Here is a 17,651-nt window from a genome sequence, read left to right as displayed (position 1 = left end):
AGGGGAATTAGACTTTAAAAATTCAATTCACAACAGCATCAAAAAAGATAAAACCCTTAGCAATACATCTAACAAAAATTCAAGGTAATATCTAATAAAATCCTAGAAGGCTTTTTTTTTTTTTGGAGAATTGAAAGCTTATTCAAAAATTCATTTGAAAATACAAAGGACCTACAATAGTCAAAATAATTTGAGAAAGAAGGACGACTTCACTACCTGATATTGAAACTTACTACAAAGTTACAGTAATTAAGACAGTGATAGTAGGACTAGAATAGGCATAGATATCAATGAAACAGAAGTGAATCCAGAAATAAACTTACATTTATAGTCAATTTATTTTTGACAAAGTTCTCAAGGTAATTCAATGAGGAAAAGAGCATCTTTTCAACAAATGTTGCTGGGCAACTAGATATTCTCATATCAAAACAAACAAAAAACCACCAATACCCCATAGATCTTGCCTCACACCATAAACAAAAATTAACTCAAAATGAATCAGAGACCTAAATGAAAGAACTAAAACTATGAAATTTCTAAAACTTCCAAAAGCACAATCCATAAAATAATAATTGATAAACTGAACTTTATCAAAATAAAAAACTCTTAAGCTTCAAAGGACACTATTATTTTCCTATGAGTAATGTAACAAATCACTACAGAGTCAATTGCTTACAACACACATTCATTACCTTACAGCTCTGGAGGTCAGAAGCCTAAACCCAGGTGTGTTGCCATGCCTATATCCCTTTTGGAGGCTTTAGGGGGAACTCTGTATTCCTCTGACTTATATATATATTTTAAATATATCTTTATTGATTTCAGAGAGAGGAAAGCAGAGGGAGAGAGAGAGATAGAAATATCAATAACGAGAGAGTCATTGATTGGCTGCCTCCTGCACGCCCCTGACTGGGGATTGAGACCGCAACCCGGGCATGTGCCCTGACCAGGAATCGAACCCTAATTGCCTGAATCCTAGGTTGACACTCAACTGCTGAGCCACACCCGGCCAGGCCCTCTGACTTTTCTTGAGGCACCTGCATCCCTGGCTCCTGGGCCCTTCATTTATCTTTAAAACGTAACCCTCCAACCTCTGGTTCAATTCTTTTTTTTCCTGAGTTAGAGACTCTTCCCTCTCTTATGAGGAACTCCCTCCATCCAGTTTTATTGATATATAATTGATATACATCACTGTATAAGTTTCAGTTATATGGCATAATTGTTCAACTTACATATATTGTGAAATGATTACTACAATTAAGTTTAGTTGCCACCCATCATCTTACAGATGCAATAAAAAGAAAATGCAAAAAACTTTTTTTCCTTGTGATGGGAACTCTTAGGATTTACTCTCTTAACTATCATATGTATATCCTACAGCAGTGTTAGCTATAGTTATCACATTGTACATTACATCTCTAGTACTTATCTTATAACTGGAAGTTGGTACCTTCTGGCCACTCTTCTCCAATTCCCGGTCCCCCTACCCCTGGCCTCTGGAAACCACAAATCTTCTTTCTATGAGGTTTTTGCTTTTTTTGTTTTTTAGATTCCACCTATCAGTGAGATCAAACAGTATTTGTCTTCTCTGTCTGAATAAGGACCCTTTTGATCACAGCGGGTACACCTCCTTAGTTCAGGATAATTGTCCATATCTCATGATCTTAATAATATCTGCAAAGTCCCCTTTGCAATGTAAAGTAATCTATTTACACGTTCTAGGAATTAGAACATGGATATCTTGGATTGGGGGGGGGGGGTGCATAATTCTATTTACCACAAACACTATTAAGAAAAAGATAAATGACATTTTGCAAACTGTATATTTGATAAAGGACTTATATTCAGATTACATAAAGAATTCCTAACCAGAGAAGACAAAAAAACATTTAAAAACTGGGCAAAAATTTAAACAGACATTTCATCAATGAATATATATAAACGGATAATAAGCACATAAAAAGATGCTTAGCATTATTAGGGAAAATGAAAAGTAAAACCATAATGATACACCACTTTGCATCCACTTGAATAGCTATAATAAAAAATATAGACAATATCAAGTGTTGGTGAGAATGCTGAAAAACTGAAAGCTTCATACATTACTGGTGGGAATGTAAAATGATGGAGCAATTATGAAAATAATCTGGCAGTTCTTAAAAGTTAAAGTTACAATATATCATTAATTTTACTCCTAGGAATCTACCCAAAATAAATGAAATTATAAGTATACAAAGATATGTACATAAATGTTGATAGCACTATTCATAATAACCAAAAACTGGAAACAAGCTAAATATCCATTAACTACTCAATGAATAAACAAAATGTGGTATATCTTTCTAAGAGGAAACAGTTCAGCAATGAAAAAGAATGCATTCTGGCCCGGCTGGACGTGGCTCAGCGGTTGAGCATCGACCTAGGATCCAGGTGATCAGGGTTTGATTCCTGGCCAGGGCACATGCCCGGGTTGCGGGCTCGATCCCCAGTCGGGGGCATGCAGGAGGCAGCCAATCAATGACTCTATCATCATTGATGTTTCTATCTCTCTCTCTCCCTCTCCTTTCCTCTCTCTGAAATCAATAAAGATATACTTAAAAAAAAAAAAAAGAATGCATTCTACAACTGATGAATGCTACAACATGGAAGATGCTTTAAAACATTATGCTGAAGTAACAAAATGCAAAAAATCTATTTCATGATTTCATTTGTGAAATATCTAGAGTATCTTTTAGAGGCATATAAATCAGATTAGTGGCATCCTAGGGCTGAAGTGAGAATGGGAATAAACTGAAAATGGGTATAAGGAAAATTTTGGGGGTAATGGAAATGCTTTAAAACTGAATTGTGGCAATGATTGCACAATCTATATATTTTCTAAACATCACTGAATTATAAACTTATAATGGGTCAATTTTATGGGATCTAAATTTACCTCAAGAAAGGTATTAAAAATAAATGTGTGTTCTGCAATAGTTGGGTGCAATATTCTGTGAATATTAACTACATCAAAGTGGCTGATAGTGTTGGTTTTGATAACTTTCTAATGATTATGTAAGAAGCGTATTTTAAAAATCTCCAATTTTTTTTTTTTTAAGTCTTTATTGATTTCAGAGACAGGAATGGAGAGGGAGAGAGAGAGTCACTGATCAGCTACCTCCTGCATGCCCCCTACTGGGGATAGAGCCTGCAACCCAAGCATGTGCCCTGACTGGGAATCGAACTGCGATCTCCTGGATCATAGGTCAATGCTCAACCACTGAGCCATGCCAGCTGGGCATCCAATTATTAGTCTTGATTTTTCTACTTTTCCCTTCTATATGCCAGTTTCTGCTTTATAAATTATAATATTCTGTTTTTAGGTATACTGTGTAAGTATTTATTCTTATATCTTCCTGATGAATTGCTCATTTCCCATTATGCAATATCCCTCTTTATATCTTGTACTATTTTGTCTTGTTGTCTACCTTGTCAGATATTAATATAGACTTGTTCACCTTCTCATGCTTAAAATTGCATTTATATTTTTTTCACTTTATTTTTATCCTTGTTTTTATATTTAAGTGTGTCTCTTTAGACAACATATAAATGTATATATTTTCCCTTTTTACCCCGTCTGACCATCTCTATCTTTTAATTGGGTATTTGGTCCATTTACACATACTATAATAATTGGTATAAGTGGGTTTAAAGCTAACATTTTGCTACTTGTTTTCCATTCATTCCTCCAATTTTTTTTTTTTATATCTCTGTTGATTTTTCCTGACTTCTTTTCTATTAGCCACTATTTTTTAAGAGTTTCATTTTATGCCCTCTATTCTTACCTGTATCTTTTCTCATGTTTTAGAGCTTGCTCTAGGGCTAACAATACGCATCTTTAATGTGTATATAGGGTCAATACTTTGACTGCTTGCTCTTCAAATCTGACATTACAAACTGCTTCCTACTTCACAAAGGTAATAACCATACGACAGTATAATTAGATTCACCTGTCTCTATCTTTTGCGCAACTATTGTTTTAAAGCAAATTATGAGGGGAAAACAGTCTTTTATGTTTGTTCAGCTAGTTATAGTTTTGTGTTCTCTTTTTTGCAGAGTAAGTTTTCATCTTGTATCATTACCTATTAGCCTTTATGCCATTGCTAGCATGTTTGCAGTACAGGTCAGCTGGCACCCTGCTCTCTCAGCTTTCATGTGTCTTTATTTCCTTTAATGCTTTAATATCCTTGCTTACAAAGGATATGTTCACTGTATCTGAGTTGACAGTTTTTCCCCCCTCCTTTCAGGACATTAAAGATGTTTTTGCTTTGTTTTCTGGCTCCAACTGTATCTTCATAGGAGTCATTTATTATTCATAATTGTTCTCTAGTATATGTTTTCCTCTGATCACTTTTAAGATTTCCTCTTAATCTTTGGATTTCAGCACTCTGACGTTTATCAACTTAGGTTTGATTCCTTTTAGACTTATTCTGCTTGGGGTTCACTGCATTTCTGAATCTATATGTGATTAGATCAACTAAGAAGATTTTGAGCCTCATTTCTTCAAATTATTTTTCTGCCCTCTCCTCACACTCTCCTCCTTCTTGGATTCCAATCACAAGTATGTTACCATCGTTTCACAGATGCTTGAGGTTCAGTTATTTTTACTTTAATCTTCTGTTTTTCTGTTCTTAAGTGTGGTTAACTTCTCTTGATCTCTCTTAGAAAGTTCAAAGACTCCATCTTCCTTCTCCAATCTGATATTAAACAGATTCAGTGAAATTTCATTTCAGTATTATACTTTTCAGTTTCAGAGTTTCCATTAATTTAAAAAATATTTTCCCTTTCTCTGCTCAAGCATTAAGACAATATTTTTCTTTATTTCTTTGACATATTTTCCTTTTATTCCCCAGATATCTTTTTTTTTTTTTTTTTTTTAATATATCTTTATTGATTTCAGAGAGAGGAAAGGAGAGGGAGAGAGACAGAAACATCAATGATGAGAGAGTCATTGATCGGCTACAGCCTGCAACCCGGGCATGTGCCCTGACCAGGAATCAAACCCTGATCGCCTGGATCCTAGGTTGACACTTAACCACTGAGCCACGCCCGGCCGGGCCACAGATAAATCTTTACAATCACATTTTAAAACCCCGTTTTCCTCTATATCAAACAATTACCCCAGTACTTCCTGAAAGAAATGTAATGGGAGCTTCATACATAATTTTAAACCTTCTAGTAGCCACATTATAAAATACATGAAGAGGTACAATTAATTTTAATATATTTTTATTTAACACAAAATATCCAAAATATTGTTTCACTGTGTAATAAAAAGTGAGTGAAATATATTCCAGTCATTTTTTCAATATAAGCTCTTCAAAATCTGTATTTCATGCTTATAGCAAAAACAATTGAGTCCAGCAATATTCTGTGTTCTTGACAGTGGATTAGTGGCTACAGAGAGCAAATTGGAGCAGTCTTGTGTTGGTATTCTATTGAGTCCTTTGATGGCCACAGCTTACACCTCGTTTCTCTGCGTATCTACTGATTGTCTACTGAGTACTAGTTACCGTGGGTGGTATGTTAAGGAGACTCTGAATTCTATAATCATCTTCTGAAGCCTTGATTTTTACTTTAGTATTTACTTCAATTACTGGTAGATCCTCTTGACCTTGAGCGGACTTGGAGTTTTATTTTTTTTTACTAGTGTGGATCTATGGAAAGCTTCAGCTCCTTTACCTTTCCTGAACTTGGATCTCAGCCTTCCTCAACTTAGCAGGATGGTCATGTTCGCTCATATCCCAATCTGTGCCATAGTCTGAAAATTTTCTCCAGGCAGAGAACTGGGAACTGTGGGGCTCACCTCATGAGTTTTTCTGCTCTCAGTTCAGTCTTGTGCTGCTTGAGGTCCACAGCCTAAAGACACTTGTCTCATCTGGTTTGTGCAGTTTTATAGCTGTTTATAGTGCCTAGGTTAGTCCAGCACCATGCGGCTAGAAGTGGAAGTACTGCCAATTTATTCTTATATTTTTATATGTGAAAACTAAAGGTAAGTTTCACCTGTAGAAGACTGGCAGTGCAATGAGACTAATAAGATCTTTTCTAGAAACTTTGACACTGGTCAGCAACCACTCATTTCATGCAGAGAATATAAACTTCAGGAATATTCCTTGAAGAGCAGTGGACATGAAATGAGTTCTAACAAGTTACTGGCAGCTAAAAAGAGAGAAAATGAACCTGAGCCAAGATTCTGTTCAAGCAAACATGGTTATAAATAGAAATTTATGACTTTACAAAACCCTCTCGTGACATCATCACTAGGACTCCTGAATGACAGACAGCTTACAAAATGTATTATATGGTGTATATGGAAATTCTAGTCAAATAATTAAATGCAAATGTTACACCAAAAACAACATTTCTGATAATGTTCTTTATATTTTGCAAAGACATTTCTATGAGGTTTGTTTTTCTGAAAGTTCTGGCTTTCATCATGTATGACACTAATATTTCTGAGGATGGACTTAATATGGAGAAAAACACATACATGAATAACCGCATTGCTTCTTGAATACTAAACTCAACATTTCTCATAAAAGGGGGCTCAGAAAAATGTCCATCTTCCTGAATACTGCCTAGTTCAAACACTTGGTTTAAAATATTTTAAGTTGATTTGTTATCCTCATAAGCCCATTCTGTTGGTTGCACAAACAACATATAAAACTAAAAATTTCTACCCATTATAAATTTTGGCAAATTATAACAAACTAAATAAACAGAATTGAACATGTTAATTATGCTAATTTTTAAATAGTCCCAAATTACATTAAGGCTCAGCATAAAGGAAGGAGAATAAGTAAACTGGCAAAAAAACAAACAAACTCCCTTTCTTACAAGAATACTATATTGTTGAGATGAAGAATATTTGTTGGACTACTTTTTTTTAAATGACTAAGGAATACAATAGTTATTTGTGTTGTCTTATAAAGCTCAGGACTTTCACCTTTAGCTGCATGCAAAGTTGAATACTTAAGAACTGTTTGGAGAATTACTGGATATATTTGATCACCTCTGAGTTGAAGTGAGAGCTTCATTAACCTCACCGTTTGCAAACACTCAGGGTTAAACTTCAAAGACCCCAAAAAGTGTTGTATATGCTCAACTATTCTTATTGCACCGTAAGTTTCTCTTGTGAACAAAGATCATGGCATTTAAAACTGTACAAAGTAGTGTGCAAGGTAACTTAGGTGTGTAGGAAAGAAACTTAGGTCTGGCAACAATGACATTAATAATGCTAGAACCAAAATCACAGGGGAAAAAACATCAAGTAGATTAGACTCAATTCTTCATGTCTGTGATAGATAACCTGGATGATTTAACTATGTGCCCTCACTTTGGTTTTGAAGATTATGAGATATAGACTTTAATTATTTGAACAGAGTGAAGAAGAAAACTTAAGTATTTATATAAAATTCAAGTTTAAATAAAAACAGTATTAAAATCAGAAATGTAAATGGGATATTACCTTCAACCACTTAAATCAGGGGTCAGTAGACTATGAACCAAACCAGCCTTCTGCCCATTTTTATAAAGTTTTATTGGCACACAGCTGTACCTATTCACTACTGCTGGCAAAGACCAAAATACTGTCTGCACTTTAAGGAAAAGTTTGATGACCCCAAATTAAAGTTAACCGCCTAAAGTTTTCAATTCATTTGGTTTCTTAATACAACATTAAACATACTTATATTTTAAAGACTTGAGAATATGTACATAGCAGTCTAAACAGAAGGAAAGTGCATGTTCAGTTAGAACTGTGGAGGTATAACACTTCTTTTTTGCTATATCAAGTATTAAATAAAATTTAATAAGATTAAGCCTTTCATATTTACAAGTCTTGATGAAAAGTTTAAAATACATATTTATAGATACACATAATCATGGTAATTTTCCTTCCAAGTTTAATTTAGAGCAAGTATTCTGTTTCTGGACCTGTGGTTCACAAAATCTGAGTTAGAACGCCATTATTTTGAAAGCTAGGAAGACTGCAATTGCAGGGCTGGCAGTGAATTAATTCTAAGGCATGCTCCTCACTTTACAAAGCAGACAGTGGGCCTGCTGCTCACCTGGAGGTGTGTAGGCATCCATCGAGGTCTGCACAACCAAGGACCTGCGTTTGGAAGGCATAGGCACTGCCATCTTCCTTTCTTTGTGTTTTGCAAGCGCTGCCTGAACAGCTTCTGTGTGGACATCTAAAACAAAAAAAGAGCTCAATTACTCCATTGTTCAGGGTCGTACTGAAAGCCCCATGCTTTTTCTTTCTCTCTGGTCCTGTGGAATAGTTTATCTTCCAAGAGAAACTGTAACAAATGAATGGGTGGGGAAGAAAGGGAAAGTGTGAACCTGCTAACAGCTTAAAAGCTCCAGTAAGACAACATACAAATTCATTCACAGACTTTTAATTATTCATTTATTACCCTAGACTCAGTATAAATGTAAGTGCTGGCTGCAAATTTATGTGAGATTTTTCTTTTCTTTTCTTAGGGTGAGTGGAATTGACCTTCAGATATTTCTTCACATTTTCAAGCCTCATAATTCATTTCACTGTTAAGGGAGGTATGTACATCCTACCGGCTGTCAGTAATGATTTAGCTACACATACCAAGAACTCAGTTATGGGGTCAGTCACTGTGTTAGGTGCTTTGTGTATGTTAACTCATAATATTAACTGCAAATATTTACTGGTTGCCTGCTTTGTAAGGTCATGTCCTCAGGGCAGGCACGGTGAAGAATCAGGTAGACAAGGTGCTATGAATCATGCAGCTTAACGTTTTTGTTTGTTTTTTTAATTCTCACCTGAGGATATACTTTTAGAAAGAAAGAAGGGGAAGGGAGGGATGATAAAGGGAGGGAGAGAGAGAGACACTGATAGGTTGCCTTCCATACATGCCCTGACCAGGGTTTGAACCCACAACCTAGGTATGTGTACTGACCAGCAATCGAACTCACAACCATTTGGTGTACGGAACAACTCCCCAACCAAGCCACCCGGCCAGGACCATGCAGCTTACTTTTCATTGGGTGAGATACAGACCACTGACAAGCGACCAGGGTAGAGCATTAAAGCAGGGAAAATGAATGGACTGAGTGGCTACTTCACTGTAAGGTCAGGAAAGAACTACCTCAATGTGAAATCTGAATGGTAAGAATGAACCAGCCTCTCTCTCAGGACAAGAAGGTCCAGGGAGAGGGGAAACTCCACTCAAAAGCCCTAACCTGAAAGTGAAGGTGGTGCTGGCACAACAAACAGGACCCTAGGAGAGAGGTGCAGAGGGTGAGAGCCAAACTCGAGTTAAAGAGTTTGGCTCCTATCCTAGATCTGACAGGGAGCACTAGGGGATCATAAGGGATGACATGATCAGATTCCGTTTTGATGGGATCATTCTGCTGCTGTGAAAAAGGCTGCAGAAGGAGAGTGGACATGAGGGCAGCAGACAAGCAAGATACAACTACACTCACAACATACACAGTAGTACAGATGAGGCGCTCTCAGCCTTTCCATGCCACAGATGAGCAAGTGGAAGTAGGAAGCTATCTCAGACTATCAAACTGGTGACTGGCATTGCCAGAGTTTGAACCCAGGTGTGAGTGCTGCTAGGGCCCATGCCCTTCACCATGAACCTTGCTATACTCCTGCGGTTCCTAGGAAAGCTCCACCCTGGTAACATGTTACAGCAGGGGTCAGCCAACCACCACCCGTGGGAAATGCAGCTTGCCTCCTCTTTGTGTAAATAATGCTTTATTGGAACAGAGCCACACCCTTCCTGTATGTACACTATGTCTGCTTTCACACTGTATGTGACAGAGACATAATGGCCCAGAAGGCTGAAAATACTTGTTATCTGGCCCTTTATAGAAATCATTTGCCACCCGTCTTAGAGCACATCACATACAAAACACAATGAACATGTTTTGCTGTATTTTGTTCACCTTGTGTGTACACTATTCTTTTCTCCCTAACTAGACTCAAAGTACTTTTGAGACAAAAACCAAGCTTCTCATCACTCTTTTTCTTAAACTCTCAGATTAAAAACACTTTCCATTTCACATGACCCCACTTCTAAACATCTTGGGTATAATTACAAATTTACAGAAAATATGCAAGAACAGTACAGAGAACTTCCGTAAAGTTTTACCCACATCCACAATTGTTTACATTTACCCCACTGCTTTCTGTGTGTGTTGTTTCTGCTAATCATTTGAAAATAAATTACAGATACCATATTCCTCTATACCTAAATATTTTAATGTATTTCCTAAAAACAAAGACATTCTCTTGTAAATTCTTAAAATCAAGAAACTGAACAGGTGTAATACTACACATAGTACTATTATCTAATCTAAAGTCCATGTTCAAATGGTGCCAATTGTCCCAGGAATTGCTTCCATAGCTGTTTTGTCTGTGGGTCTCTTACAAGCATGCACAGTTCCAGGCTTTGTCAAGAATCTGAATGGAGTTCATACACAGACTTGGGGGCTCCCTGCACTGTGGCTCACTCTTGCCGAGAATTCCCCCTTAACGTCCAGCTGTTCTGACAGCCCAAAAGTATGCCAGTAACTCTCTGGCTTTCAGCTTGGGTTTTAGAAGTTCCACACTTCATGACCAAATAAATATGAACCTCACTCAGTGCTGTGCCCTTCCTTCACATGGTCCTTCCATTTCTGCCTATGTTTGGGAGTTGCTCTCCAGTGCATTCAATAATTAGTTACTATTGTGTCTTGAGATTATTATTGTAATATGTGGGAGGGTTGATCTGATAACTTCAGAACCAGATCCGATAACCCTACATCAGTTTTTAAAATTAAATAATAAGATTATTCAAGTCAAGTAAAATATAACTTCAAACCCCACCTGGTTGAAAGTGACTTATAATCATCTTAATGGAAGAGTCTCACCTAAATCAAGTCCTCCATAAAGTGTATTCAAAAATTTGTGACATTAATAAAAAAGAAAGGTGACAGGATCAACTGAAAACATTGGAAGCTAAGAGGGAAGAATAGATCATATTATCACCTGACCATGCCCCCCAAAAAAATTATTTAAAACTCACTTCCAAAATTTGGAGTAAAAGTCACAAATTATTGGATTCTTTTTGTTGTTTTTCTTTATTGCAACTGTTTTAAGTTAAACTGTTAAAGAAACTGTTAAAGCTGAAATCTCCCTACATTCACTATCTCAGCTCAGTTGTTTTAAGAAAATAGTTTCAGTTATAAGTTTTCTAATTATAAGTTACACTTAAGGGGAAAAAATAATAGAAGATTCCATTTAACTGATCCATTTTTTTACAAAAAATTTCTTCCTCTGATTAGTTAATAGCCAATGAGATGCAAATCGATCAGCAACTACTCAACTGATCTCTCCCATGGATCTGGATGAGTTCATTCACAAATGAAACGGAGAATCAGTGATGAGATGAGAGAGGAAAGATGTAGCCCAGTTATTTATACTTTTCGACAGCTACTGGCATACCACAGTAATTTGGGAAAAAAGTCAGCATACACACTAACCTTGGGCAAATCATTAAACTTCTGTAGAAACATCCATAAAATAAAGGAGTTATATTTAATGATCAAACTAATTATTTTCAAAAAAGCAACTCTTTGTTCTATTTTAATCACAGCACAGTTTTTGTAAAAAATTGACAGGGTATTTTTAAAAATTCCAGGGAAATGCAATCAAATTTCAATACAAAAACAAAGGGCAACTATTAAACAGAGCCAGTGGGAAGAGGTCTTGTCCCCCAGTCTCTGCAGACTCTCTCCTCACCTGTCCTGGATGGGGGCAAATGAAAGCTGCACACTGTCCCTCTCCTCATCCTTCTGTATCATGTTAAGAACAGGGACACACACCCAGAGTAGAGAAATTCCCTTCCAGGCCCAAACTGATGATTTCAGTCACTTCAGATTTACCTCCTAATCTCTCTTCAGAACTTTTCCTTCAAAAGACCAGTTTTTAGGAAAGTAACCAAAACAACAGCAACAATGCTGAAACCCGAGCTTGTTCTACTACGAGGGACGATGTGCACCTGGGGTTTACGTGGCACCGAAACGCCACCACCACACACATTAACCTTAGTCCTCAGTGCCCAGAACAGTAATTTGGCCTCTTGTGCTTAAAGCAAAATAAATATGACCACCACAACTGATATCCACCTTTTCTTTTCTTTTTTGTTCTTTTTTTTAAAATATCTCTTTATTGATTTCAGAGAGGAAAGGAGAGGGAGAGAGAGAGAGACAGAAACATCAATGATGAGAGAGTCATTGATCGAGCCCACGACCTGGGCATGTGCCCTGACCGGGAATTGAACCCCGATCGCCTGGATCCTAGGTCGACACTCAACCGCTGGGCCACGCCCAGCTGGGCCCACCTTTTCTTAAATAAAGTTTTAAGGAGTTTTACATCCTCTTTACATATGGTCTTTCTTCTTTTGCCTCTAACTTGGTATTCTTTTCTTCTCCTTATTTCCTAACCGACCATGATTTAGTCATTATAATTAAAATGCTTGTGTTAAAAGTAATTTTACTTTAAAAAACTGAATGAATAACACCAAAAATGTACTGAAAGGTGAACCTAACCCTATTCTTTAACTTCTGACCATTTCTCCACCTACTGTTGTCTCAAAGAAACTTACAAAGTTTTTCTACCCATTTAGTTCCACAAGCTGACATTGTCTTACTGTCAGGAAGCTACAAGGGACACAGAAATATAAGATGTTCCCAAAGTTCTGGGGTAACAATAGGTTACTGAAGAGTCAGGGCTTAGAATCAGAATCCTGGCTCTGCCATTTATTTGCTGTAAGATACTGAAGAAATATTTTAATCCCTCTAAGTCTCACTTTGATCATCTGTAAAATGGGAACAAAATCCTAGTTACTGTGGGAATGATATAAGATAAAATATATAAGCAAGCCTCTAGCTGCCTGTCCCAGCAGGCACTCATTAACAATAGCAGCTTTAGTACTATTCTGAAGCAATGGATTTGGTACAGTCAGTTTGATAAACTGAAAATGCCTGAAGGAATCAGGTTGTTGGAGGTTCCCTCACACACTGTAACCTGAATTCTGGGAGCGACACTGCCTGATGCTGATGTTCCTACAAGACACACAGCACAGACCACAGTTTAACCTATGAATGGTTCCCTGTACAGGGGAAGACAGATGCTCATGCTGACAACGCTGTGCATGGGCCAGCCAGGCCACCCACATCCTCTGGTCTGCACCTTGAAAGTAAATCCCACAGGACAGTCACTGGGCCATCGGTCCTTTCTCTTCACAAGACCCCAGTTTTGGGCTCCTGTGTCAAAAGACTCAATAAGCTCCTTAAACAGATAAAAGTTCTTAATATAGCCCGGACGGTGTGACTCAGTGGTTGAGCATCGACCTATGAACCAGGAGAACACACTTCGATTCCTGGTCAGGGCACATGCCGGGGTTTCGGGCTAGATCCCCAGTAGAAGCCAATCAATGACTCTCATCAATGATGTTTCTATTTCTCTCCCTCTCCCTTCTTCTCTCTGAAATCAGTAAAAACATATTTTAAAAAGTTCTTAATATACTGAATAGAAAACCTCACTTTCTTTTTGGTTTCTTTAAATACATGGCACTTGCATTCATTCTGAAAGAAACTAGTATCCTGTAATACAACATGCAATGGAATATTTGAAGAATAAAAGTAAAAATAATCAGAACACCTTTAGCATCCCTGAGAAAGTGTGTGTCTTTGTATATCTGTTTAAATTTAAGAGAAATTGATGCTTGTCCTTTCACTTTTCCCTCCTAATGTAAAAAAACACAATCCATTTCCTAGAGCTCATAGCATCATACAACTAATAATATGTTGACAGCTGTCCAACTTTAAAGACAACAGTGGATCAATAAGAGAGACTGTTTTCTCTAAGGAAGCTTACTTTGTGTCATAACAGCAGCGCAGTTAAGGCCATAGTTCTAGAGCCAGACTGTCCGGGTTCAAATCCCAGTTCTTCCAGCCACCCTTGTACACATTACTTAACCTATATGTGCCTCAGTTTCCTTACAGGTAGAAAAAAGAATAATGAGAATACCTGTTCCCTGGGAGGCTATGAGGGTTAAATGAGTCATTGTGCTATAGGGCTACTGGGCAGACCCGGCACATGGCGACGTGAACACTTTGTACTGTGCTGTCAGGTTCAACTACGATGCTGCTCATTATTGTCACCACTAAGCCTGACAGAGAAGACAAAGAGAAGCAAGCCAAGTGTTGGAGAAACCAAACTGTGCCAAAGAGCTAGGTGGGGACCAGCTTTCCTGTGTCCTGTTGTACTGTGCCCTCTCCTCATAGTCAGGGCCACTCACGCTCAATTTCACGAGAGCGTTTTCTGTGGCTGTTCTGGTTTTTGTTCTTTGGGCAGAATATGCACGCAGAAGCAGAGGAGGGGGGAGTTGTGTAAGAACAGTGACAACAGTAAAGGAATGGTAAGGCCAGGTGCATTTCCTAGAAGCGCTGTCTCTTGATCAGCAGTGGGGCATCAGGAGCCATGTCAGTCACTTGGTTTTCACCTCCTTGCTGCTTCAGTTCAATCCCCTCCACCTCTCAATCTCCAGGAAAAATGTGTAGTTGCATGAATGCGTGGGGTGGGGGTGTGGGTGTGGGTGAGGGACAGTGCATGGAAAGAGGCTCTGGTCACAACTGTACTCATTCATTGAGCACCTACTCGCATACCAAGTCCCCCTTTCACAGAACTCTGAGATGTAGACCAGAAAACCAAGAAGATAATAGGATGTGATGAGTATTACATGAGGAGTTTGTGACCTGTGAGGACATAGATGGGAGAATCTGGGGCAGAGCCATCAGGAGAGGCCTCAACAAGAAGTGACACGCAGCTGACATCTGACACCGAGGATGAACTTCCAGACACGTGCACACTCATTTTCCACTTTCTGACCAGTTTTCTTCCTCCTCCTCCTCCTCCTCTTCTTTCTCTTTATTTTTAATATAAAAATAAAAAATTATTTTTACAGACACACCACTTCTCACAGGGTCATTGCTTTGTCTTTGGTCTTTAGAACTGTTGCCAATGAAGGAAGAATAATGTCACTGTTCAATCAGTAAATGAGTATGGATCGAACGTCCTCTGTGCTAGGCTCTGCTCTAGGCATAAGTTATCTCTTTTTCACCATAAACTCATCCCATGTTTAACTAACATTTTAACTCATGCTTTTGTCCTTAATGAACTATACAGGGGGTAAAATTTTATAACAGCTATTAACTGAGTACATAGGAAAGACACCAAAAGTTGACTATAAAACAAAGGCCAATGACTTTGTTCACCTATAAAATGAGGTAGTGAGACACTCTTGAATCCTGTGACAGAGATTACATGAGTTACACAAAAAGCATTTAGAACATGCCTGGTGCAAAGCAAATGCTCAATAAACACTGGCTTACATTATGGTACTATAATGGTGCCATTAATAATGGCTTATAAATAGTAGGATTATGACTACTTAGAACAGACATCAGGTTTTGTTGCGTATTTGGTGGCCATATTAAGTACCAATGTGCTAGCTGTTGCCTCTGGTCCACGTTTTACAATTTCAAACAAATGAAAATCTGTAAGATTTGTCTGTCCTTCTTTCTAATGTTTTGAGTTTCACCCATGATACATCTGACGTCTGTGGTAGTTACTTTCTCTTTAATGCATCTTATCCATCCTCAGCCCTCATTCTTTCATGTCAGTTCTACAGTCTGTTTCAGTTTCACACAGGACCCTGTGGAGGTTTTTATTAGAGCTGAACACAGATTAGGAGAGCTGGTATCTCTGCAGGATTACTCCCCATCCATTACCACAGTGAATCCACTTATTGTGGACTTCTTTCATATAAAATTTTATAATTTTCACCAAGAAAGTCCTACAAAAGTCTTTTGTTTAAATTTTCATTAGGTTCCTTATAAAATAGTTTTTGTTCCTATATACACAGCATTTTTTAAAAATTAGTTTTACATTTGTAACTTGTATATAGAAATATGATTAATTTTTGTTCAGATTCTATCGAGCCATTATACTAAACCCTCAATATTTCTCATAATTGGGGGTTTTTATGCAGATGTCTTGGACTTTTCCTTTCTTTATACTTCTGTCTTTTATTGACACAGGCCTCTGTCCTAGAATGAACTGGGAAGAATACCTTTTTCCTCTTTCCATTCTCTGAAACTATTTGTATAGAATCAGACTGGTTAACTTCTTGAAAGTTTGGTATAACTTAAATATAAAACCTTCTGAGTCTGGTATAATCTTTATGAGAAGGTTTTAAACTATTGTTTCCATTTATTTAATGACCATAGGATTACTCAAACTTTCTATTTCCTCTTAAGTTTTAAAATTAGTGATCTGTCCATTTAAGTAAGTTTTCAAATTTACTGTCATATGGTTATTCACAGTATTCTGATTATCTTTTTTCCCCTCTGATGTATCTGTAGTCATGTCCCATTATAAATTCCTTAGATCATTTATTTCTGTCTTCTTGTTTCATCATTCTCATTGGAGGTTTTTCAATATTATTAGTATTTCCCAAGAATCCTCTTTATTTTGTTGATCCTCTAAATTTTATCGTTGTCTTTTATTTCATTCTTAAATTAATAGACTTTATTTTTTAGGTCAATTTTAGGTTTATAGAAAAATTGAGTGGAAAATACAGGGTATCTCCATATACCCCATTTCTGCCTACACACACACACACACACACACACACACACAGTTTCCACGATTATTAACATCTTGCATTAGCGTGGTACATTTGTTATGATTATAAGGAAATATCAATACATTCTTAAATACAACCTATATTTTATATTAAGGGTAAGTCTTGGTGTTGTACATTCTACGGGTTTTGACAAATGTACAATGAACTATATCCGTGATTATAGTATTATACTGAATAGATTCACTGTCCTGAAAATCTTCCATGCTCCACCTATTCATCCCTCCTTTCCCCTGAGCACCTGGCAACCACCAATCTTCTGTCTCCATAGTTTTGCCTTTTCCAGAATGTTACAGATTGAAATCATATAGTATGCAGACTTTTCAGATTGGCTTCTTTCACTGAGTAATATGCATCTAAGGTTCCTCTATGTCTTTTCATGGCTTGACAGCTCATTTCTTTTTATAACTGATTAATATTCTATTGTCTGGATGGACCACAGTTTATATCCTTCCACCTTGAAGGATATCTTGGCTGCTTCCAAATTCGAGTAATTATGGGTAAAGCGGCTATAAACATTTGTGTGCACATTTTTATAAAGAGATATTTCAACCCCTTTAGGTAAATACCAAGGAGTGCAATAGCTGGATCATTCGGTAAGAGTACGTTTAGTTTCTGTTTTGTCATTCATACATTATATGTTTATTGAGTACATAATGTGTTTTTAAAACGTTGCTGAACACCACAAGAAATTTTAAGAGAAATTATTGCTTTCTAAGAAACTAGCTCCCTCTATCAAAGAAATAAGGATCACAGAAAATATCTCAGTAACAATACAGGATGAGATAGGATTTTACACCAAACCAGCAGTGCAAACAGTAAATGCTCTTGAAGGTAAACAGTAAGTCCTAAATGTCTATTATTATTATTTTA

The 17,651-nt window shown here is 37.1% G+C and overlaps 1 protein-coding gene across 2 annotated transcripts in view; it reads right to left on the bottom strand.

Annotated features, from left to right (window-relative positions):
- The window catches only part of DIP2C (DIP2 acetate--CoA ligase C (putative)), a 367,574-nt gene that overhangs the window by 140,259 nt on the left and 209,664 nt on the right, over positions 1–17,651 (bottom strand). For both annotated transcript variants that reach the window (XM_087826047.1, XM_087826049.1), the window contains one exon: positions 8,109–8,234. In XM_087826047.1, the coding sequence (XP_087682173.1) occupies positions 8,109–8,234 (126 nt within the window). The remainder of the gene's footprint in view (positions 1–8,108; positions 8,235–17,651) is intronic.

The sequence above is a fragment of the Miniopterus natalensis genome, chromosome 1 (genome assembly GCF_054644295.1).
Source record: "Miniopterus natalensis isolate mMinNat1 chromosome 1, mMinNat1.hap1, whole genome shotgun sequence".
NCBI classification, from domain to species: Eukaryota; Metazoa; Chordata; class Mammalia; order Chiroptera; family Miniopteridae; genus Miniopterus; species Miniopterus natalensis.
The sequence above is the reverse complement of the archived record's forward strand: the minus strand, read 5'-3'. Positions and strand labels throughout refer to the sequence as shown.